At 35.7% G+C, this 26,916-nt stretch overlaps 1 protein-coding gene across 2 annotated transcripts in view; it reads right to left on the reverse strand.

Annotated features, from left to right (window-relative positions):
* Positions 1-26,916, reverse strand: part of CPNE8 (copine 8) — a 336,491-nt gene that overhangs the window by 20,875 nt on the left and 288,700 nt on the right. For both annotated transcript variants that reach the window (XM_060111969.1, XM_060111970.1), the window contains 2 exons: positions 25,834-26,015; positions 19,609-19,736 (listed from right to left, as the gene is read on the reverse strand). In XM_060111969.1, coding sequence (XP_059967952.1) covers positions 19,609-19,736; positions 25,834-26,015 — 310 coding nt within the window. The remainder of the gene's footprint in view (positions 1-19,608; positions 19,737-25,833; positions 26,016-26,916) is intronic.

The raw sequence follows: 26,916 nt of genomic DNA on the forward strand, positions 1-26,916 counted from the left end.
TCAGGATAGGTGTTAACTCTTTTCTAAATGTGTGACAGAATTCGCCTGTGAAACCATCTGGTCCTAGACTTTTGTTTGTTGGAAGTTTTTAAAGCACAATTTCAATTTCCATATTTGTGATTGGTGTGTTTATATTTTCTACTTCTTCCTGATTCAGTCTTGGCAGGTTGTGCATTTCTAAGAATTCATCCATTTCTCCTAGGTTGTCCATTTTATTTGCATAGAGTTGCTTGTAGTAGTTTCTTATGATCTTTTGTATTTCTGTGGTGTCCATTTCAACTTCTCCTTTTTCATTTCTAATTTTATTGATTTGAGTCCTCTCCCTTTTTCTTGATGCGTCTGGCTAAAGTTTTATCAATTTAGTTTATCTTCTCAAAGAACCAGCTTTTAGTTTCATTTATCTTTGCTATTGTTTTCTCCATCTCTATTTATTTCTGTTCTTTAGAATTTCTTTTCTTCTACTATAGGTTTTGTTCATTTCTCTTTCTCTTGTTGCTTTATGTGTAAGGATAGGTTGTTAATTTGAGAGTTTTCTTGTTTCCTGAGGTAAGATTGTATTGCTATAAATGTCCAAGAGCTGCTTTTGCCAAGTGCCATACATTTTGTATCATCATGTTTTCATCATCAATTTTCCCTAGGTATTTTTTGATTTCCTCTTTGATTTCTTCAGTGATCCACTGGTTGTTTAGTAACATATTGTTTAGCCTCCATGTGTTTGTGTTTTTTTTTACCTTTTTTCCCTGTAGTTGATTTCTACTCTCATAGTGTTGTGGTCAGAAAAATATTTTATGGTTCCGATTTTTTAAATTTACTAAGGCTTGATTTGTGGCCCAAGGTGTGATCTTTCTTGGAGAATGTTCCCTGTGCACTTGAAAAGAAAGTATATTCTGCTGCTTTTGGATGGAATGTCATATAGATATCAATTAAGTCTATCTGGTCTAATGTGTCACTTAAGGCTTGTTTCCTTATTAATTTTCTGTCTGGATAATCTGTCCATTGGTGTAAGTGGGGTGTTAAAGTCTCCCACTATTATTGTGTTACTGTTGATTTCCCCTTTTATGAATGTTAGCATTTGCCCTATATATTGAGGTGCTCCTATGTTGGGTGCATATATATTTATAATTGCTATATCTTCTTCTTGGATTGATCCCTTGATCATTATGTAGTGTCCTTCCTTGTCTCTTGTAACAGTATTTTAAAATTTATTTTGTCTGATATGAGTATTGCTACTCCAGCTTTGATTTCTATTTTCATGGAAAATCTTTTTCCATCCTCTCACTTTCAGTCTTTATGTGTCCCTAGGTCTGAAGTGGGTCTCTTGTAGACAGCATAATATGGGTCTTGTTTGTATATCTATTCATCCAATCTATATCTTTTGATTAGAGCATTTAATCTATTTACATTTAAGGTATTTATCATATGTATGTTCTTATTGCCATTTTCTTACTTGTTTCAGATTTGTTTTTGTAGGTCTTTTTTCCTCTCTTCCTCTTTTGTTCTCTTCTCTTGTGGTTTTATGGCCATCTTTAGTGTTGTGTTTGGGATGATTTTTCTTTTTTGTGTGTGTATCTCTTGTAGTTTTTTAGTTTACTGTTCCCATGAAGTTTTGATATAGCAATCTGTATAGGTACAAGGTTGTTTTAAGATGCTGGTTTCTTTCCCACCTAGAGAAGTTCATTTAGCATTTGTTGTAAAGCTGGTTTGGTGGTTCTGAATTCTCTTAGCTTTTGCCTGTCTGTAAAGCTTTTGATTTCTCCATCAAATCAGCTCGGTGGTTTGTGGCCACCTGGAGGGGTGGGATAGGGAAGGTGGGAGGGAGGGAGATGCAAGAGGGAAGAGATGTGGGAACATATGTATATGTATAACTGATTCACTTTGTTATAAAGCAGAAACTAACACACTATTGTAAAGCAATTATACTCCAATAAATATATTTAAAAAGTCTAAATGAGAGACTTTTTGTGTAGAGCATTCTTGGTTATAGGTTTTTCCTTTTCATCACTTGAAGTATATTGTGCCACTCCTTTCTGGCCTGCAGAATTTCTGCTGAAAAATCTGTTGATGACCTCATGGGGATTCCCTTGTATGTTATTTGTTGCTTTTCCCTTGTTGTTTTTAATATTTTTTCTTTGCCTTTAATTTTTGTTACTTTGATTAATATGTGTCTCAGCATGTTCGTCCTTGGGTTCATCCTCTCTGGGACTCTCTATGCTTCCTGGACTTGAGTAAGTGTTTCTCATGTTAGGGAATTTTTCGGCCATAATATCTTCAAATATTTTCTCAGGCACTTTCTCTTTCTTTTCTCCTTCTGGAACCCCTATCATGTGAATGTTGGCATGTTTAATATTGTCCCAGAAGTGTCTGACACTGTCCTCATTTCATTCTTTGTTTCTTAAAAAAAATTTTTAGATTGAAGTATATTTGATTTACAATGTTGTGCCAATCTCTGCTGTACAGCAAAGTGACTCAGTTATACACATATATATATATATTCTTTTTTTATATTCTTTTCTATTATGGTTTATCACAGGACATTGAGTATAGTTCCCTGTGCTATACATTAGGACCTTGTTGTTTATACATTCTTTTTTCTTTATTCCGTTCTGTGGCAGTGATTTCCATCACTCTGTCTTCCAGCTCTCTTATTCGTTGTTCTCCTACATTTATTCTTATATTGATTCTTTCTAGTGTATTTCAGTTACTGTATTGTTCATCTCTGTTTGTCTTTTAAATCACACTCCTTCTTAAACATTTCTTGCATTATCTTGATCTGTGCCTCCATTCTTTTTCTGTGATCTTGCATAATCTTTACTATCATTACTATTAATTATTTTTCAGGTAGATTGCCCATCTCCTCTTCATTCAGTTGTTCTTGTGGGTTTCTATCTTTTTCCTTCATTTGCACCAATTTCTCTGTCATCTCATTTCATCTAACTTACTGGGCTTGTGGTCTCCTTTCCACAGGCTGCAGGATAATAGTTCCTCTTGCTTCTGGTGTGTGCCTCCTGGTGGGTGGGTGAGGTTGGTCCAGGGCCTTTTGCAGGCTTCTTGATGGGATGGACTGGTGTCTGCCCTTTGGTGGGTGGAGCTGGGACCATGTCAAAGGGTGTGTTTTGAGGTGGATGTGAGCTCAGTACCACTTTAAGTAGCCTGTGGTCTGTTGGATGAGGCTGGGTTCCTATCCTGTTGGTTGTTTGTCCTGAGGCTTTCCAGCACTGGAGCTTGCAGGTTGTTGGGAGGGGTTGTGTGTTGGTGTTGAAATTTTGGCCTCTGGGAGAGCTCACTCTGATCAATATTCCCTGGGGCTTCTGCTACCAGTGTCCTTGCCCTCATAGTGAACTACAGTCAACGCTTTGCACCCCAGGATACCCTCCAACACCCCTAAGTAGGGGTAGCCCAGGTTCCTATGGAGGTACTTTGTGCTGAGCCCCAGCGCATGTGAGACCTTTGTACACCCTCAAGATTGGAGTCTCTGTTTCCCCCAGCCCTGTAGAGCTCTTGCACTCAAGCCCCACTGGCCTTCAAGTCTGAATGCTCTGGGGGTTCTTCCTCTCATTTCAAGACCCTCAGACTGTATTGGGAGGGTTATTTTTATGTGGGAACATCCCTGTGTAGCCTTTGTGGGTTTAATATTTTTTGGTGCAAGCATTGTTTTTAGTATAGAAGACTGCCACTTTTTCCCTCAGTGTATGTATCAACTCCCATTGATAGGAGATGTGACTGATGTTATGGTGACCAGAGCCTGCACTGGATATTGAGTGGGGCCTCCCCTTTGCTCTGTGGTTGTCACAGCCCTGTTAGAGGTGGGGTTTGTGCTATAGTTGTTGGAGTAGAGGCCCCAAGATCTGTTTCTTAGCTGTGTTTCTGATCTGCAGTGTGAGGTAGGCAGGATTAGATCACTCCCACTGGGAGGAAAGCCACTGATTATTCCTCCTCTGGAGTTATTCACCTGTGGGTGTGCTCTGTCATGTCACTTTTCACCCATTGTGCAAGTTCTCAGATTACACTATTGTTGGCACTGCTCTCGGCCTTTCCTTAACTGTGTGTATGCCCACAATTGGCCCTGGTGTCTTTCAGATGTTTTCACCAGGCTATCAGCATAGGTCCACTGAAGTCAGGTCCCAGGATTGCAGTAATCATGGGTCTGGAACCCCTGTGGTCAGCTCAGACTCTAGCCTGGCACAACCCTGGCATGTCTGTCCCCACAAAGTCTACAGCTGCTAAAGCTAGACTTGTCTTTGCTGTGGGAGCACTTGTTGTCCATTCAGATGTTCTGTAGGCACTGAGTTTACAAAGCCAGTTGCAGGGGTGTCAATTGACAGTTTGCACAGCTGCGAGGAGAGATTTCAGATTTTCTTCCTTAATTGCATGGCTCCTGGGGCTTAGCCATGGTTTCAGCCCCACCTATTTGTGTGGGCCACCCACAGGCATCTGCTTCTGAGGCTGCCCGGAGCACATGAGTCCACCCATGAAGAGGGGGTGCAGAGGAGGCAGCAGATGGGGTTGTGGGAGCCCATGTAGGAATGGGTCATGCAGGGGAGCTGGCAGCCAGCCACAAGAGTGAGAAAGCCAACTGGTGGCATCAGGTATGATAGAGCTGGCCCTGGTGGGAACAGGGTATGCTGGGGAGCTGGTGGTCAACAGTGCAAGAGAGTCAACCCTGGCAGGAGCCCTTCCTAGTGTCTGGGGAGGCAGGGGCTGGCATGTGGGGAGAGAGGATGCAATGGTAGCCCCACCCTTTTTGTGTCATTCAACAATGGCACTTCACTTATATTGTGGTCTGGGTTTCCTCTACAAGCATTCCCAGTTGTGGATTTCCTCACTCCCACCCCCTCAGGCTGTCTCCTTGCAGCCAACAGCACTCTTCTCCCCAGATTTTCTCTCCAAATCACAAGTTCCAGTACCCAGCCCCCTTCTGCACTGGTGGATGCACTTCTCAGGCTGGGGCATGCAGGGCTGTGGCACAGACTATCTGTGTAGGTCTCACTGTGTCCTGCTCGTCACAGACTGGTTGCTGCACTTTCCTCCGATAGCCCCCAAAGCTTCCCTTCTGTCCCAATTGATCTCCACACCAGTGAGGGGGCTTCCCTGGATGCAGGAACCTCTCTTCTCCTTCAGCTCCCTGCCCAGGGCTGCAGGTCCCTTTCCACTTCCTTTCCTCTTCCTTTTCTCTTCTTTCATCCTACCCAGTTACATGGGGATCTTTCTTGTCCTTTTAGGTGTCTGAGGTCCTCTGCTAGTGTTCATGTGGTGCTCTGTGAGAATTGTTCCATTTTTAGATGTATTCTTGATGTATTTGTGAGGAGAGATGAACTCCATGTCCTCCTACTTCTCCACCATCTTGGCAGAGTCAGATTGGGGCCCCAGGTTCAGCTCTAGAAACCCACTTTGATGCAAGTAAGCCTTCAGCTTCTCCGATGGCCTCTGGGGCAAGGCACTGCTCCATTGTGCGAGTGAGGAGAGAAGTGAGTCTTCCACCTGGGGGCATTTACTTTTTATTTCTCTTTCAACCTTTCTTTTTACCTCTGGAGAAAGTCTCAGTTGTTATTACTATGTCTTTTTCCCCGCAGCTTTATTGAGGTATAATTGGTATACAAAAAACTGCACATAATTAATATAAGCAAATTGCTGTGTTTCAACATATGTATATACTCATTTTACCATAAAAACAATCAAGGTAATAAACATATCCATTAGCCCCATTTCCATGTGTTCCTTTCTCTCTCTCTCTCTCTCTGTGTGTGTGTGTGTGTGTGTGTGTTTCAATTGCCTTATTTGTTATTGTTCTGTGCAGGCTCTCTATTTCTTCTTGGTTCATTCCTGGTAGGTTGTAACTTTCTAGGAGTTTATTCATTTATTCTAAGCTGTCCAATTTTTTGGAGTCCAATTGTTTATAATAGTCCCTTATAATATTTTTTATTTCTGTGACTTCAGTTGTAATGTCTGCTCTTACATTTCTGATTTTATTTACTTAAGTCATTTTTCTGCTTAGTCTAGCTAAAGGTTTGTAGATTTTAGTTATCTTAAAAAAATCAACTCTTAGTTTTGCCAGTTTCTTTCTATTGTTTTCCTAGTCTCTATTCCATTTATTTCTGCTCTAATTTTTATTTAATTTTAATTATTATTTCCTTCCTTCCATTAACTTGTGCTTAGCTTGTTGTTTTCCTAGTTCCTTGAGGTATAAACCTAGGTCATTTGAGATTTTTCTTCTTTTTAAAAATGTTGTCTTATCATTATAATTTTCCTTCTTAGTACTGATCACACTCAAAAAAATAGTACAGTATTTTACAGTATCCCATAACTTTTGGTATATTGTGTTTTCATTTTTCTCATGATATTTTCTATTTTCCTTTTTGATTTCTTTGACCCAATGATCATTCAAGTGTGTGTTAATTTCCATTTGTTTGTGAGTTTTGCAATTTGTTTTTGTTTTTTTTCCATTGTGTTCAGAAAATATACTCAGAATGATGTCAATCTTCTTACATTTAATGAGACTTGTTTTGTGACTCAGCATGTGATCTATCCTAGAGAATGTTCCATGTATGCTTATAAAAAATATGTATTCTGTTGCTATCGAATGGAATGTTCTGTATATGTCAATTAGGTTCCATTTGGTCTAGATCATTACTCAAATTTGCTCTTTCCTTATTTATTTTCGGCCTGGGTAATCTATTCATTATTGAAAGTGGGTAGTGAAGCCTTCTAATACTATTGTATTAATGTCTATTTCTCCCTTCAGATATGTCAATTACAAAATATGCTTAGGTTCTTTGATGCTTAGTCTATACATATTTATAATTATTATGTCATCATGTTGTATTGACCCTTTAAAATTTTGTTCTTTTTAATAAAATTTGCATTTAAGGTGTACAACATGATGATTTGATATACATATACACAGTGAAATAATTACTACAGTCAAGCATGATAACATATCATGATGTCACATAGTTACCATATATTTTGGGGTGTGATCAGTGCACTTGAAAATTACCCTAGCAAATTTACAGCATTCAGTGCAGCATTTATTATAGTCATCATACAACATATGAGATCTCTATACATATTCATCCTATGTAATGCAACTTTGTACCCTGTGACCAATATCTCCCCATTTCCTTTACCTCTCCACCTCTGTTAACCACTGTTCTAACACTCTGCTTCTATGTATTCAGCACTAAAAATCCTACATATAAGTTAGATGATGTAGTATTTTTCTTTCTGTGTCTGGCTTATTTCACCTAGCATAACATCCTTCAGGTTCATCAATGTTGCAAATGACAAGCTAAAAAATATATACATAATTATATAAAATGATATATATCACATAAATTGACCCTTTTATTATGTAATGACCTTTGTCTGTTGTGATTTTTTTTTTTTTTTTTTTTTTTTTGCGGTACATGGGCCTCTCACTGTTGTGGCCTCTCCCATTGCGGAGCACAGGCTCCAGACGTGCAGGCTCAGCGGTCATGGCTCACAGTCCTAGCTGCTCCATGGAATGTGGGATCTTCCCAGACCGGGGCACGAACCTGTGTCCCCTGCATCGGCAGGCGGACTCTCAACCACTGCACCACCAGGGAAGCCCAGTTGTGACATTTTTGACTTAAAGTTTATTTTGTCTAGGTATAGCTGCCCTTGCCTTCTCTTTTTTGGCTACCATTTTCATGGAGTATCTTTCTATCCATTCCTTCATTTTCAACCTATATATGTCCTTATTTCAAAGTTGAGTCTCTCATAAACAGCAAAAAAATGGGTCTTTTTTTAAAAAAATCTATTCACCTACTTTACATCTTTTGATTGATGAATTTAATCCACTTATATTTTGGTTTTCTTTTGATTCACCATAAAATATACCTAAGAGAAGGGGAAATATATTCAACCATCAAGAGAGTTAAAGATAGAGCCTGAAGAAGATGCAGTAAACTTGGAATTTCTTTGAAGTTTGTTGTTTTATCTTAAATATTCATAGAAATTTTGCATTTTACTTTACTTTATAATAAATTTGTGCTTGTATTAATGCTTTATGTCTTAATTTTGAGGAAAATTAATGGTGTAGAAAAAATCATAAGTGTATTGTGTGGCTCTCACTCCTGCTAGATACACTAATTTGAAAACACAATGTACTTTATACAAGAACCATTCAATCCATTTTAGTCTTGTCACCATCAGTAGCATAGAATAATCCTTTAAAACTATTATCTCGGAGACCTTCAAGATGGCGGAGGAGTAAGACGTGGAGATCACCTTCCCCCCCACAAATACATCAGAAATACGTCTACACATGGAACAACTCCTACCAACACCTATTGACCACTGGCAGAAGACATGACTTCCCCAAAAGGCAAGAAATTCCCCATGTACTTGGGTAGGGCAAAAGAAGAAGAAAAAACAGAGCCAAAATAATAGGGAGAGGACCTGCACCTCTGCGAGGGAGCTGTGAAGGAGGAAAAGTTTCCACACATTTAGAAGCCCCTTTACTGGTGGAGATGGGGGTGGCAGGGGGAAGCTTTGGAGCCACAGAGGAGAGCACAGCAACAGGCATGCAGAGGGCAAAGCAGAGAGATTCCCACACAGAGGATCGGTGCTGACCAGCACTCAACAGCCTGAGAGGCTCATCTGCTCACCTGCCAGTGCGGGTTGGGGCTGGGAGCTGAGGCTCAGGCTTCGGAGGTCAGACCCAGTGAGATAACAGGGGTTGGCTGTGTGAAGAGTGCCTGAAGGGGGCTAGTGCACCACAGCTAGCCGGGAGGGAGTGCAGGAAAAAGTCTGGAACTGCCTAAGAGGCAAGAGACCATTGTTTTGGGGTGTGTGAGGAGAGGGGATTCAGAGCACTGCCTAAATGAGCTCCAGAGACAGGCGTGAGCCATGGCTATCAGCATGGACACCAGAGACTGGCATGAAACACTAAGGCTGCTGCTGCAGCCACCAAGAAGCCTGTGCTCAAGCACAGGTCACTATCCACACCTCCCCTCCTGGTAGCCTCTGCAGCCCACCACTGCCAGGGCCCTGTGATCCAGGGACAACTTCCCTGGGAGAACACACAGCATGCCTCAGGCTGTTGCAACGTTATGGTGGCCCCTGCAGCTGCAGGGTTGTCCTGCATTCTGTACCCCTCCCTTCCCCGGACTGAGTGAGCCAGAGCCCACTAATCAGCTGCTACTTTAACCATGTCCTCTCTGAGCAAAGAACAGGCACACTCAGGGGACCTACATGCAGAGGCAGTGTTAAGTCCAAAGCTGAACCCCAGGAGCTGTGCGAACAAAGCAGCAAAAGGGAAATTTCTCCCAGCAGCCTCAGGAGCAGGGAATAAAAACTCCACAATCAACTTGATGTACCCTGCATCTGTGGAATACCTGAATAGACAACAAATCATCCCCAAATGTAAGCAGTGGACTTTGGGAGGAACTGTAGACTTGGGGTTAACATTCTGCATCTAATTTGTTTCTGGTTTTATGTTTATCTTAGTTTAGGATTTAGAATTTATTATCATTGGTAGGTGAGTTTATTGATTTGGTTGCTCTCTTCCTTTTTCTATATATATATATATACATATATATACATATATATATACATATATATATATATATATTTCCTTATCGTCTTATTGTGAGTGTGTATGTGTATGCCTCTGTGTGATTTTGTCTGTATAGCTTTGCTTTTACCATTTGTACTAGGGTTTTGTCTGTCCCTATATTTTTCTTTTATTACTTTATATATTTTTTTAATAATTAAAAACTTTTTTGTTTTAACAATATTTTATTTTTTATTTTATTTTATTTTACTCTTTCTTTCTTTCTTTCTTTCTTTGTCCCTTTTAATCTGAGCCATGTGACTGGGTCTTGGTGCTCTGGCTGGGAGTCAGGCCTTGGCCTCTGAAGTGGAAAAGCCGAGTTCAGGACATTGGTCCACCAGAGACTTACTGGCTCCACATAATATCAAACGTTGAAAGCTCTCCCAGAGATCTCCATCTCAATGCTAAGACCCAGCTCCATTCAGTGACCAGCAAGCTACAGTGCTAAACACCATATGCCAAACAACTAGCAAGACAGGAACACAACCTCACCTATTAGCAGAGAGGACACCCAATACCAGAGAGGCTGCCTAAAATCATAAGTTCACAGACACCCCAAAACACACCACCAGACGTAGACATGCCCACCAAAAAGACAAGATCCAGCCTCATCCACTAGAACACAGGCACTAGGCCCCTCCACCAGGAAGCCTACACAACCCCTGAACCAACCTTAGCCACTGCGGGCAGACACCAAAAACAATGGGAACTACAAACTTGCAGCCAGTAAGTTAAGCAAAATGAGAAGACAGAGAAACACACAGCAGATGCAGAAGCAAGGTAAAATCCCACCAGACCAAACAAGTGAAGAGGAAATAGGCAGTCTACCTGAAAAAGAATTCAGAGTAATGATAGTAAAGATGATCCAAAATCTTGGAAATAGAATGGAAAAACTACAAAAAACGTTTAACAAGGACCTAGAAGAACTAAAGAACAAACAATGATGAACAACACAATAAATGAAATTAAAAATTCTCTAGAAGGAAAAGAAAGCAGAATAACTGAGGCAGAAGAATGGATAAATGACCTGGAAGATAAAATAGTGGAAATAACTTCTACAGAGCAGATAACAAAAAAGAATGAAAAGAATTGAAGAGAGCCTTAGAGACTTCTGGGACAACATTAAACGCACCAAGATTCAAATTATAGGGGTCTCAGAAGCAGAAGAGAAAAAGAAAGGGACTGAAAAAATATTTGAAGAGATTATAGTTGAAAACTTCCTTAATATGGGAAAGGAAATAGTCAAGTCCAGGAAGCACAGAGAGCCACATACAGGATAAATCCAAGGAGAAACAAACCAAGACACATGTTAATCAAATTATCAAAAATTAAATAACAAAGAAAAAATATTAAAAGTGGCAAGGAGAAAGCAACAAACAATATATAAGGGAATCCCCATAAGGTTAACAGATGATCTTTCAGCAGGAACTCTGCAAGCCAGAAGGGAGTAACAAGACATATTTAAAATGATGAAAGGGGAAAAGCTATAGTAAAGATTACTCTACCCAGCAAGGATCTCATTCAGATTCGATGCAGAAATATAAACTTTTACAGACAAGCAAAAGTTAAGAGAATTCAGCACCACCAAACCAGCTTTACAGCAAATGCTAAAGGATCTTCTCTAGGAAGGAAACAGAAGAGAAGGAAAAGACCTACAATAACAAACCCAAACAATTAAGAAAATTGTAATAGGAACACACATATCAATAAGAACCTTAATGTAAATGGATTCAATGCTCCAAGTGAAAGACATATATTGGCTGGATGGATAAAAAAACCAAGATCCATATATATGCAATCTACAAGAGACCCATTTCAGACCTAGGGACACAGACAGACTGAAAGTTAGGGGATGGAAAATGATATTCCATGCAAATGGAAATCAAAAGAAAGCTAGAGTAGCAATTCTCATATCAGAAAAAATAGACTTTAAAACAAAGACTACTACAAGAGACAAAGAAGGACACTACATAATGATCAAGGGGTCAATCAATCAAGATATAACAATTGTAAAAATTTATGCACCCAACATAGGAGCACCTCAATACATATGGCACATGCTAACAGCCATAAAAGGAGAAATAAACAGTAACACAATCAGAGTAGGGGATTTTAACACCCCACTTTCACAAATGATCAGATCATCCAAAATGAAAATAAATAAGGAAACACAAGCTTTAAATGATACATTAAACAACATGGACTTAATTTATATTTATGGACACTCCATCCAAAAACAACAGAATACACTTTCTTCTCAAGGGCTCATGGAACATTCTACTGGATAGATCATATCTTGGGTAACAAATCAAGACTTGGTAAATTTAAGAAAATTGAATATATATCAAGTATCTTTTCCAAACAGAATGCTATGAGACTTGATATCAATTACAGGAAAAAATTTGTAACAAATAGAAACATATGGAGGCTAAACAATAAACTACTAAATAACCAAGAGATCGCTGAAGAAATCAAAGAGGAAATCAAAAAATACCTAGCAAGAATTGATGATGAAAACACGATGACGCAAAACCTATGGGATGCAGCAAAAGCATTTCTAAGAAGGAAGTTTATAGCAATACAATCCTACCTCAAGAAACAAGAAACATCTCAAATAAACAACCTAACCTTACACCTAAAGCACTTAGTGAAAGAAGAAACCCCACGCCCCAAAAGTTAGCAGAGGAAAGAAATAATAAATAACAGATTAGAAATAAATGAAAAAGAAGTGAAGGAAACAATAGCAAAGATCAATAAAACTAAAATCTGGTTCTATGAGAAGATTAAAAAAATTGATAAACCATTAGCCAGACTCATCAAGAAAAAAGAGAGAAGTCTCAAATCAATAGAATTAGAAATGACAAAGGAGAAGTAACAACTGACACTGCAGAAATACAAAGGATAATGAGAGATTACTAGAAGCAACTATATGCCCCAAAAATGGACAACGTGGAAGAAATGGTCAAATTATTAGAAAAGCACAACATCTGAAGACTGAAGCAGGAAGAAGTAGAAAATATAAACAGACCAATCACAAGCACTGAAATTGAGACCATGATTAAAAATCTTCCAGCAAGCAAAAGCCCATGACCAGATGGGTTCACATGTGAATTCTATCAAACATTTAGAGAAGAGTTAACACCGATCCTTCTCAAACTCTTCCAAATATAGCAGAGGGAGGAACACTTCCAGACTCATTCCATGAGGCCACCATCACCTTGATATCAAAACCAGACAAAGATGTCACAAAGAAAGAAAACTTCAGGCCAATATCACTGATGAACATAGATGCAAAAATCCTCAAGAAAATACTAGCAAACAGAATCCAACAGCACATTAAAAGGTTCAGACACCATGATTAAGTGGGGTTTATCCCAGGAATGCAAGGATTCTTCCATATACACAAATCAATCAATGTGATAAACCATATGAACAAATTGAAGGAGATAAAGCATATGATCATCTCAATAGATTCAGAGAGAGCTTTTGACAAAATTCTACACCGCTTTATGATAAAAACCCTCCAGAAAGTAGGCACAGAGGGAACTTACCTCAACATAATAAAGGCCATATATGATAAACCCACAGCCAACATCATTCTCAATGGAGAAAAACTGAAACCATTTCCTGTAAGATTAGGAACAAGACAAGGTTGCCCACTCTCACCACTATTATTCAACATAGTTTTGGAAGTTTGGGCCACAACAATTGGAGAAGAAAAAGAAATAAAAGAAATCCAAATTGGAAAAGAAGAAGTAAAGCTGTCACTATTTGCAAATGACATGATACTATACATAGAGAATCCTAAAGATGCTACCAGAAAATTACTAAAGCTAATCAATGAATTTGGTAAAGTAGCAGGATACAAAATTAATGCACAGCAATCTCTTGCACTCCTATACACTAATGATGAAAAATCTGAAAGAGAAATTAAGGAAACAGTCCCATTTACCATTGCAGCAAAAAGAATAAAATGCCTAGGAATAAACCTACCTAAGGAGACAAAAGACGTGTATGCTGAAAACTACAAGACAGTGATGAAAGAAATTAAAGATGATACAAACAGATGGAGAGATATACCATGTTCTTGTATTGGAAGAATCAACATTGTGAAAATGATTATACTACACAAAGCAATCTACAGATTGAATGAAATCCCTGTCAAACTACCACTGGCATTTTTCACAGAACTAGAACAAGAAATTTCACAATTTGTATGGAAATACAATAGAACCTGAATGGCCAAAGCAATCTCAAGAAAGAAAACGAGAGCTGGAGGAATCAGGCTCCTGGACTTCAGACTATACTACAAAGCTACAGTAATCAAGAGAGTATGGTACTGGCACAAAAACAGAAATATAGATCAATGGAACAGGATAGAAAATCCAGAGATAATCCCACGCACATATGGTCACCTTATTTTTGATAAATGAGGCAAGAATATACAGTGGATAAAAGACAGCCTCTTCAATAAGTGGTGCTGGGAAAACTGGACAGCTACACGTAAAAGAATGAAATTAGAACACTCCCTGACACCCTACATAAAAATAAACTCAAAATGGATTAAAGATCTAAATGTAATGCCAGACACTATAAAACTCTTAGAGAAAAACATAGGCAGAACACTCTATGACATGAATCACATCAAGACCCTTTTTGACCCACCTCCTAGTGAAATGGAAATAATAACAAAAATAAACAAATGGGACCTAATGAAACTTAAAAGCTTCTGCACAGTAAAGGAAACCATAAACAAGATGAAAAGACAACCTTCAAAATGGGAGAAAATATTTGCAAATGAAGCAACTGACCAAGGGTTAATCTCCAAAATTTACAAGCAGCTCATGTAGCTCAATATTAAAAAAACAACCCAATCCAAAAATGGGCAGAAGACCTAAACAGACATTTCTCCAAAGAAGATATGCAGATTATCAACAAAAAATGAAAGGATGCTCAACATCACTAATCATTAGAGAAATGCAAATCAAAACTGCAATGAGGTATCACCTTACAGCATTCAGCATGGCCATCATTAAAAAATCTACAAATAATAAATTCTGGACAGGGTGTGGAGAAAAGGGAACCCTCTTGCACTGTTGGTGGGAATGTAAATTGATACAGTCACTATGGAGAACAGTATGGAGGTTTCTTAAAAAACTAAAAATAGAACTACCATATGACCCAGCAAACTTACTACAGGGCCTATACCCTGAGAAAACCATAATTCAAAAAGATTCATGTACCACAATATTCATTGTAACACTATTTACAAATAGCCAGGACATGGAAGCAACCTTAATGTCCACTGACAGATGAATGGATAAAGAAGATGTGGCACATATATACAATGGAATATTACTCAGCCATAGAAAGAAACAAAATTGAGTTATTTGTAGTGAGGTGGATGGACCTAGAGTCTGTCATACAGAGTGAAGTAAGTCAGAAAGAGAAAAACAAATACTGTATGCTAACACATATATATGGAATCTAAAACATAATAAAATAAAAAAGGTTCTGAAGAGCCTAGGGCCAGGACAGGAATAAAGATGCAGATGTAGAGAATCGACTTGAGGACAGTAGGAGGGGGAAGGTTAAGCTGGGATGAAGTGAGAGAGTGGCATTGACATATATACAGTACCAAATGTAAAATAGCTAGCTAGTGGGAAGCAGCCACATAGCACAAGGAGATCAGCTCGGTGCTTTTTGAACACCTAAAGAGTGGGATAGGGAGGGTGGGAGGGAGATGCAAGAGGGAGAAGATATGGGGATATATGTAGATGTAAAGCTGATTCACTTTTTTATACAGCAGAAGCTAACACACCATTGTAAAGCAATTATACTCCAATAAAGATGTTTAAAAAAAATCCATAAAACTATTATTTCTATGGTATATGCTCTACACATTGGCATATTTTTGCACTTTGCAAGGAAAACTAAATTTCAAACAAAATAATCTTTTGTGCTACAATTTCTTCTAATTTAGCTTTTTAAAGTGTTATATATTTATGATAAAATAATTAAATTGCTTCAGAAATATATGAAGTAGAAAGTAGAGTCTGATCACATCCTAACATCTTCAAGGAGGTAACACGTATATATAGACTTACAGAATCAGATTATATTTTAAATGTACTAAAGAAGCTTGCTCCTTCTGTCTTTTTTCAAGTATAGGCAATCTATAATTTATATTTTAATATTACTATGACAAATCTTAGGGAGACGTTAACTTTGTCAGGGTTTTGGAATTCAAACACATTTCTTTGGAGTCTTTGTCAAGTAAAATTCTTTGATTGTTTTTATAAAAGTTCATAAATCGTTGGTTCAGATTTCTGGAATATTCTTTCAGCTCATTATTAGTACATAGGATTAGAGAGGGCAACAAGAAAATGTAAGAAACTGACTCAGAAATATTTTATTTGAGTAGTTTAATTTTGATATACACAATGAGTTAAATCTTCTCAATATGGTATACATTTAAATATGTCAAAGTAACACAGCAATTTTTATGTTACTATGTTATTACCCAAACTACTTTTGACAGTGTACTGAAGCGACCAACAGTATCCACAATGATAAGTCATTTTCTTACACTTTCTTTTGTGTCTCTTTACCTCTCTAGCAGAGATTAAAAGTATGCAAAGTATCATAACACAGTGAATTGGAATCAGATTATTTTGTTTGGAATTTTAGCTCCACCACAAATGGACACTATGTATCCATTTTATCATCAGTAAAACATAAATAATAACACTATTGTCACATCTTAAAGGAAATAATCCATATTATAGCCCTGAGCATATTCCCTAAAATAGATTATGGGTTTGATAATGATCGTTTTGAGTTTATTATTATTGATCACACAGATGGAAGAGAAAAAAAATAATACATTTTTTAGGTTAATTTGAAAATTAGTCATAAAGATTCCAAAACAAACAAATATTATTTCCTGAAAAATGAAAATTAATTTTAGCTGGTTATCTGGATCCTGGAAATTTCTTAACATCAGAAGAAAAGAAAAGAAAAAGAAAACAATGGTCTAGCTAATAGTTGGAATTGATAGGTCCCTCTTAAGAACTGAAATGTGACAGTCTCAAAACAAGTGACTGGTTAGGCATAGGTAACAAATGAATAGTAGCTGGGAAACAATAAATATTATTGAAGTCAAGTGAAAAAAATAATGAAACTTTCTTTTTTTCAATGTGGAAAAGATCTATATGTAACAATGGAGTGGAATCAAATTAGTAAGTGCTGTGATAGAGGTATACATAGAATGACATTACAGACTAGGAGTAGTGATTCTCTGTGACTGAAGTGCAGTATACTTTGGAGAATGTGGAGGGAAATGAGATTGGATAGCTGAGTGGTAGTTGGATATTGGAAGTTCTTGAATACCAAACTAGAGTGTTAGAACTTAAATTTGTGACAAGGCATAAACGGCTGTTGAGTAGGATTTTTATATCATTTGAAATGCTGTTCTCTGGACAGCATTAAAAAATTAAAACTGAGAAGGCAGGAAATTAGAGTTAGGGGTTGGAAAGCCTCAGAACAGCACATAAAGACCTGAAGTTTTGTAAACTTGATGTCTTGGGTCTTGACTATTTCACAATATTGCCATCTCAATATTATTTCAAAAGTCTTATCACATAGATATTAGTTCTAAAAGTGAGCAAGTGCTTAAAATGATTATTCTTAAAAAGAATAAGAATAAACTTTCTTCAAGATGCTTATAGAAAACTATTACAAATAACTAAGCTTTTACCAATATAGAAAACACACTTTTTAAGAGGAAAAATTAAGCAACTAAATAAAAATGGGTATGTATTTACTCTTGACTTTACAAAAATCATTTTTAATGACAAATATTATAACATATATAGAATTCACTTACTAGATACTTGTTGAGTACATGGTGAAGTACTGTTGAAATGTATTTAAGAGTGACAAAAGGCACCAGGAGCTTTATTTAAATAAAGGCCATATACATTGGAATAAAGGCTCTTCTCTTGATTTAGAAACAAATAGTTGTCTTGAGCTATTTGTTCTAAATATATTTGTTCTTGAAAAATGTAGCTTGTATTTTAGTTGACAAATTTTTTAGATGATAACTTTGGGTCAGACAGAAATTGTCTCTCTTAATAATAGATTAAAAATAAAATTAAACATAACTCTCAGAGATTAGAAAAAAAGGAGAAAGGTATTTCTTAGATAGATTCATAGGAAGAGATAGATACATGGAATTTCAAATTGTATTGGAAAGAAAAGATGATTCCCCAAAAGTCATAGATTTTTGTATTTCTTATTTTCTTTTATTAAAAATAACAATAAAGAATTATTAGATCACAGATTTTAAAGTAGTCTGAAAGTGTTAACTGACAACTACCCTTATATTTGAGAATTTTTAAAATGCTGGACAAAATATAAAAAACTGCAATATAACAGTGTGGAGCCTGTAGTTTTAGTTGGTATATAGAAATGCACTTAGGAATTTTATATCTAAAAGTTTAACTTTTACAGTAGAGATATAACAGTACAGAACCTACAAAATTAATTGGTAAACACTGATAAGAGCATTTATAATAACTATCATGAGTTCACACAAAATAAGTTCTCTCATTTTTTCTACTTTTATAAAAAACAGTGATGGGTATGATACTGTGTAAGGGAGAGTAAGAATCGACTATAATTTATTTTGCATTAATATAATTTTTGATTCTGCTTTATTTGAGGGCCATCAAAAAACTAGGAAAAGAAAGTATAGATAACACTACTTATATAGGCTAACACAATGAGCTAGGATTTGATTTTCAAATTACAGATAATGATCCATTAGTGAATTCTGAAATCAGTTTTGTGGGTCAAGACCTGTATTTAAAAAAAAGTAATACAGAAGAATAGGATACCATAGTAATAAAGAGAAAATATAAGTATAAGTATTATTTCATAATCTTTTATTTAGTTGTGTGTGTCCAGAGATGAGATATAAAATTCATAGCTTAGTATAGATTGTGGATGAAAATGCTTGAAAAACCTGAGCTAAAGAGTCACACTCAGAAAATGGTTATCAATGTATCTGTCAACCTGAGGTGGAGTTCCACAGGAGAGTCCACTGGGGTCAACCCTGAGTGCAGGTGTATTTTAGCATTTGTCTATGTCTCAGATAATGAAAAGTAGAACACATTTTGCTAACAATGTCTAATAGGGAGATGGTAAAGTACCAGAACCTTCGAATAGAGAACTGAGGTTTCATACTGCCTTTGAACATTGATAAACTGATCCAAGTGAAGTACTTTTTCAAATTTTGGCTACATATTGGGAAAGATATGAGAGCTATACTTTTCTAATTACCTAAAAATAAGGCAGGGTTTCATAGGATTTGCAACTGAGCCAAGACAAACGTTTTAGTGATTTTAAAAGTGGTGTCTAATTTACTTATGCATTAGTAAAAAATGATAAGCAAGAGTATATAGAACTTTACATTAAACATTTTTTTTCTAGAACATGCATTTGGAATCATTAACAATTATATTCTGATCTCAATACCATGTATTATATACAGGTAGAACTCTGGGAATTTATAAAATTAGCTAATATCTTAATTTCAGAGAGGTTAAAAGAGTGTGCCCTATATATCACTGAAAGGCTTCAGTTGTCTTCGTAGAATTCAGTCTCTTATTACTTCTGAGCTACTATAGAATATACATTAGATATGAATGATTTACACAATTGAGATTATGATTGATATTGCTCTCATGGATGCCTTTTCAATGAAAAAAAATTTTTTCCTCAGTTGAACAAATATAGGTCCTAACAGAAGCCAGTGTATGTTTCTTCATTTGAGATTCTGATGTAAAGTTCTTATTGAAATATCATGATAGCTCAATGGAGATTCTTTTTACTGTATATCTTTTTCCTCACTTTCTTGGAGGTAAATTAGAAGAAAACAACTTTCATTTGTGGAGCCAGGCTAACAATAATGTTATGATTTCACTCTGGTCCAGTACACTAGAATAAATAACTTATCTACTACCACTTACCTCGCTACATGATTAATTACAGGAGCAAAGTTGGTTGGCCCATACAGTTGTACAGATTTCAGACTCCTATAATAAGCCTCCATGACACCCTCAATGCCATCACAGTAGGGGTTTCGAGGGTTCCCATTCTGTAGAAAGTTACAGGAAAAAAAAAAAGTAAAGAATGAATAGTGTCTGTAAAACTCAATTAAAAAAGAGAATGATACAGGTTCATACTCATAGCTTTTTTGGATGAAAACTCAGTTATAGATTTATAATAGCAAAACATAATAATAAATTAAGTGATCAACATAGATTACATTTAAATAGATTGTGATATGAGGTAATGTGCAATCATTAAAAATGGATACTTTTCAACTAAAGGGCAGGAGAAAATTCTAAATAATCTTGAGAAGCTGAATATAATGACATTTTATAATTAATGTCTTATTTATACACAGGTCTGTGTACATACAGAGATAAACATATAAAAATCTAAAAAGAAGGAAACAAAATGCTAAATTTGTTACCTCTGAGTAGTTATAAATTGTTGATTTTTATTTCATTGTTTAGACTATTCTATATTTTCCAAGTTTTCTGCAGTGACATGTATTCAAATCAGAAAAATAATTCTATCAAGTCAAACAGTTTTACTTTATAGAAGCAAAAATGTAAAATATCTGCCATATGCACATTTTCAGGCCACAATTAATAACCCCAACTAAAGAAGCAATCACAGGGAATGTAATTTGGTGTGAGTAGCATCAAGACAAGGTAAAGGGAAAAGAATCAAAGAAACATATCCATATTGTTCAAGGGAATTGGAACTTAACACCGGAGTTCTCATTCTGCAGATAGTAACCCAGAAGGGCAACTTTAAACCTGGAGACCTAGTCTAGCTTTCTCATACTTTGAATGCTCTATTAGGTTTAATTCTCCTAGTCCAGCTTCCACAAATAACACAAATAAGGCAGTGTTATCTATTGCTATGTAGTAAATTATCCCTAAAGTTAGTGTCTTAAAATAGTAGGCATTTATAACCCCACACATTTTTTTAGGTGTCAAGAATCCAGAAGCAGCTTAGCCAGGTGATTCTTGCTCAGGATCTCTCAAGAGCTTGAAATCAAGAAGCCAACATGGGCAGCAGTCATCTGAAAGCCTGACCAGAGTTGGAGGATCTGCTTCTAAGAAGGCTCACTTACATGGTTTGCTGGCAGTAGGTCAACACGAACTCTGCATAGGGCTGCTTTAGTGTTCCAACAACATGGCAGCTAACTTCCCCAAAATGAGTGATCCGAGAGAGAGAGAGCAAGGAGGAAGCTCCAATAAGCTCCTAGTCTTATAAGTTGCATAGCATTACTTCTACTTTCATCTATTTGTTAGAAATGAGTCACTAAGTGTAGCCCATACTCAAGGGAAGATGAATTAGGTTCCACCTCTGGAAGGGGGTAATATAAAAAAATTTGTAGCTCTATTTTAAAACACTAGGTACAGTGACCATGCTTAAACATAGTCAGCAGTAATTTTAGCATGTAAGTTTTTACCTGAACAATCAAAAGTGACCAGCAATTTATAACTTAAATTTGATGAATTCTATATACTAAGTTTTATATTAAAATATTTACATACATTATATAACTTTTATAGTATAACAACCTAAAAAAGTAGATAAAATGCTATTATTATTCTCACCTTACCAATGAGGCACTGAGAGCTTAGATATTGTGCCCAAAGTCACGCTACACCAGTAACAGAGACAACATTTCCAGAGCCCCATCTCTTAACCACCAGTACACCACCATATTACAAAATCCTAAGCATTTTGAAAGACTGAGGATCTTAGGGAACTAAGTCAGATGTTACCAACCATTTCAATTTTGTCATTTGTGAAAAAAGGATTTATAACCATTTTCCTTTTAATTTTGTCTTTTTATTCAAACTTTTTATTTTTATCTCATGTAAAATTTTAAGACATAAAAATAATAAAAGAACACTTTATATTATAAAATTGCCTACAGGAATTGATTGAAATTAAAATGTGAAAGTTTAATATTTAGCACAAAGCAGCGACTAGTTGGTTTTGATGTTAATCTGAGCTGACCTTTAATTAACCTTCCTTTTAATAAAATTTTATGGTGTTCTATCTCTTGATAAGGTATAAAGCTAATTAAAATTAAAACTCATTACAGATTTTGGGCATATAAAAATGTATTATATATCTGCCTTAAGGGAACAATTACACACCAGGATAGTTCTGAGTTACTTTTTGATCAGCATTTTAACATTTTGACTGTAGGGATTTATATTTCTATAAAATTATGAATTTCCTTTATTCCTCTGGAAATAATAAAGTCACCATTTTCCCCACCATTTCATTTATCTCGATTAGAAAGATTTTATAAATCTTTAAAAAAACATTTCTTAAAATAATTATGTGGAGAATTAGTTTTTGCTTGTTATGACAAATAAAAATAAGCTTATGTGTGGCTCTAACACAAAAGTAAAACAGAATGTTTTTGAAAATAAGTACATTCAACTTTGTTGTTTATTAATGAAGAGGGCAGTGGATGCCCAATTTTATATTTCCTTTTTAATTAACAAATTTTCAAATTCTGAAATAATGAATGTTAATTTGTAGAACACATAGAAAGTATAAAGAACAAAATTCAAAATGAGCAATAATCCCACACACAGACTTAAGTGAGGAGTGTCCAGCTCTCACCAGTTTTTTCCCTTCATTTGTCTTCCTGAGGGATTGTAATGGAGATTTAGATTCAGTTCTGGAAGTGAGGCTCATAGTCTCTGTTGCTACCTATAGCCTATAACAATTTTCAGTGGGGCTAACATGTTGCAAAATGCTGAAGAGAGCTGTTAGGAGCTGTTGCTTTACTCTTTGAAATGTATCTGTAGCTGCCCAGAGACTGACTGCCTACTACAGGGGAAAGTTGAGGGAATTCTCCCTTTTATTCAATAAACAAATATCTATTGAGCTTCTATTTTCTGCATGAAGTCTTAAAGACTTTGGTGATTATACTGTTGAATTTAGTTGGAAGAAAATGTGTACACATAAATATTAAATTGCTAGATTTCTATAAATGCCAAAATAAGTGAAAAGTATGCCAGTGATTTTAGATATTTGGTAGGAGAAATCACTTGGACAGATGTAGCATTTCTCTCTATTGATCAACACAGAAGAACTTCTTTTAAGGGTCACTGGCTACATGCCCATTAGAAATACTTCCTCTAAAGCCTTACGCTATAAGGAGTCATCAAGAATCATCATGAGACATGACATTCTTTCCACAACCAACAGTGCTAATGTGGTGATATTAGTATATTTTTCCTTTCTTTTTCCATTCCCTTTTCTTTTCCCACTATATCTATTCTTACACATATTTCAAATGAAAAGCTGGGGTTTATACCTTAAATCCTTTTGATTGAGTAAAGCTCAATTTCAACATCTGTGCTAGCCTCAAACTCACAATTAGGGATTTAAACATTTTTTTAAAGGCCTCCCTTGCTATCTGAAAGATTATTTTAATTTGGTGTGATACACAGATTAATGATTGTGAATACATATCACAAATTCTTACCATGGAAATATGAGGGTTTGGTAATATTAGGTAGTACACTAATTGCCAGATTGAAATGGACTGAAGTTTTTCTATTTGCCATTTTCAGCACCTACAGATAAACATTGCAGTTATTTAGGCTGAAGTTAACACAAAAATCAAATGGAGCACTATCTCTCTGAAGACATACTTAACCTTTGCCTTTCTTACTTATTCAAGAAAACAAAAGTGCTTTGAAAAAAATTAAAGTCACATAATTATTAGGTAACATTAAAGGTGAGGCATTATCATCATCATTGATATCATCATTGTTGTTTCATCAATTTTAGAAACTATGTTTCATGAATTTAAAGGGGTATGATCTCTATCCTATAAATATTTGAGTTGGGTTGAAAGAATCTTTTAAGATGCAAATAATAAAAAAGTCCCTCCTTTGCATAGGTTTGGTTACAAGGAATGAATGTGGAGGTAGGAAAAGCAGAAAATTAGAGAGTGAAAAAGGAAAAAAAAATCATACACAAAGGTGAGACGAAACTTATGGAAGGAAAATTAATCAATATCATTTAGTTTAACATAATTATTCCTTTTCTTAAGCCTTAAAATAGTTCATGACCTTTTTCCTGAGTCACTTAAGACTCAGGAGCACATGAGTGATTTTCATGGTCTTATAAGTTTCTGGGAGAATTTAATTCTCTAAGACACAACAAAATCCCAACAGATATTCATTTTTATATGACATTGGTGGTTGTGGCATGTGGGCTATTTCACAGAGGAAGAATTAAAACCTCCAGCAACCTTCCCCAAAATTGTGTGGAATAGAAAAAGCAAGAATAAGTATAGGAAAAAAAGTTAAAACATAGCTCTTAAAATATACTTAAGTAAGTTGAAGTCTAATCATATGAAAGCTTCTGGGTGGGGTATGTGTGTGTATATATATATATACATATATATATATACATACATACATACATATATATATATATATATATATATAAATACATAATGGTGTTCATAAAGGACATATCTGAGATGTGGGATTATTACAGATGCTTTTATAAAAAGTGGTTTAGTAGTGGTTAAGAATGTGGATTCTAAAATAAGACTGACCTGGGTTCAAGTCCTGTCCTCTGTAATCCTGATTAACTTCTGTGACTCTGAGCTAACTTATACAACTCCGGGGGGTACTCTTTTCACTGTATTTAATATGAGTGGCTCTTAATAGACTAGTGTGATGTGACAGTTGTTATATACCTACCCGATAAGAATTTTATGAAGATTATATAAGAAATGAGTATAAAGTACCTGGCTTGATACTTAGTAATTACTTAATAAATGATTTCATTATTGTTTATTTCTATTTTTCTGCAGAACTTAAAAAAATATATATTACTTTTGTAACAAGAATAAAAACAACAAAAAAAGACCTAAAAAATATTGGGCATGGAAGAGTTTACTTTTACAATATATAGAGTAGGGTAGGGAGGAATTTCTATTAGGAAAATCTAAATTTTTTTCCAAAATAATATCTAACCATTCCTCCATTGAGTTTCACATTATTTCATTAGAAAGTGCAAGTGAGAATAAGACTGATTAGGAGTATAAGCACCATCTGTGTGAAATTTATTTTAAAGGTAGAATGTAGTACATTGCTTATTTGTAATAATATAGCAGGAGTAAATTTATGTAAATTAAACAATAGAAAAAATATTTATTCCAGTCATATTTACTCCATTATATTGAAACCATAATTAATTATAGCCATAATTATTGCTTCACATTTGAAAAAAAATTCCAGCCATAACTAATCCTTTATATTTGAAAAGAAATGACATTTAGAAGATGGAAGATTAAGGATAGCTACACATTCTTTGATACCCCTCCCATTGAGAGGTGTTTCCCCTACCTTGAAACTGGGATGAACTTAGTGACTTGCTTGACTAAGAGAATGTAGGAGAAATAACTTTCTGGGACTTCCAAGGCCCTGCAGTTTCCGCCCCAACCTTTTAGAATACTCACTCTGGGAAAGCTGGTTGCTGTGTAAGAAATATGACTACCTTGAGACCACTACACTATGATGAAGTCTGTGATAACCATATGGACAAGTTGTATGTAGAATGAAGGAAAGATGCCTAGACAACCCAGCTGTTTCAGCCATCCTAGCTTAGGCATCAGACATAAGCTAATGAGCCATCTTAGGGGACATACTAGCTCCAGGAGATATGACATGGAGAAGAACTGAGGAATCTAACCAACAGCCAAAATAAAACTCAGATATATGGCTCTAGAAGAACAATTCCAGCCATCTCTAGCCAATCAAAGCATCCCAGGTGAGGCCCCAGACATCCTGAAGAATGTACCATCCCCCATTGTATTCCACTCAAATTCCTGACCCACAAATCACGAATATAACAGAAGGTGTTATGCAGCAATAGATAAACAGAATAGGGCTCCTGTTTATTGATCAGATGCACTTTAGGTAGATTTACTGATAATCTACTTAACTGTCTTTTTTCCCATTAATATCACACTCCTAAATCAATCATTCACCAAAATTAAGCTGAGTGTATAGTCATAAGAAGTTGCTACATGAGTAATTAAAGCATAAGCAGCAAGCCAATTAAAAGATCCAACACATTTTTTTTTCAAAATATCAATTCTTTCAATGTATTCTTACCAAAGCAAACTCATGAGATATCCTTCCATCTGGAGGCAGTTTTGCACCAAAACCTAAAGCTGGGAACATTTTATCACTGTCATAATCTTGAACGATTTCTCCCACTGCTTTCAGTGCCATACCATAGGCATTCAGTTGATAAGGATTCATGTAGTGGAGAGAAGTGGGTTGGGTAGGGTTGCCTGATGACAGAAAAAAACATTTCAAACGTGAGTGATCAGGTTAAACATATAATTTTTTGGACATATTTCTTGATATCTATTTCAGGTTTAAATATTAAAAATCATGTTTTCTGCCTACATTCATAGTATGTTAAATATCTTCTTTTGGATAAATATTGACATAGAGATATTTATTAAATTAGATCAGATATGTAGAAAGTTTCCCAAAGATATGCTAAAGCATATGTAGATTTCTTCAAAAATTATTTCTCATTGTCAATGTCACAGGCTATTATTGAGATTCAGCCACAGAAACATGAAAGTATTTTTGTTAATCGTATTTTATTGTAATCTTTATTTTTTAAAATTGTGTGCCTTTGGTTTGAATCCTTATGCTATAATCAGAGGACCCAACTTATGTAATAGGCTTCAATAATTATGAGGCCTTCCTAAAGTTGTATCACAAACATAAATTGAATATTTGAGACATATCTTAATTTAATCACTTGAAAAGAGGAGAGTGTAGAGATTTTCAAATTCATGCTAATTAAATATCTAGAGCTGAAAAATTATTCAGAGTTTCTAACTAGATATTTAGCTAGGAGTCAAAAGGCTCGAAGTCGGGTCTTGCCATTTGCAGGACAACTATATAATTACTATGATAAATCCTACCACAGTATTTACTGGGAAGACAAAATAAGATTATGTGTGTGAAAGTGATTAAAAATTATAAAGTACCATAGAAATGTAAAGTTTAACTACTACTGTTATTATTGTCTGGGTCATCCACAAATGTAGGATGTTTCATTTGAATGAGTATGAGAGAGAAAGTAATATATGTACTACCACTCAAACACATTGAGATTCACATTCAGTTGCCCTAATTATCAGCACAAAGGCAGCCCGAAAATCCCTTTAGTTT

This window comes from Mesoplodon densirostris, chromosome 11 (assembly GCF_025265405.1).
Source record: "Mesoplodon densirostris isolate mMesDen1 chromosome 11, mMesDen1 primary haplotype, whole genome shotgun sequence".
In the NCBI taxonomy this organism is placed as follows: Eukaryota; Metazoa; Chordata; class Mammalia; order Artiodactyla; family Ziphiidae; genus Mesoplodon; species Mesoplodon densirostris.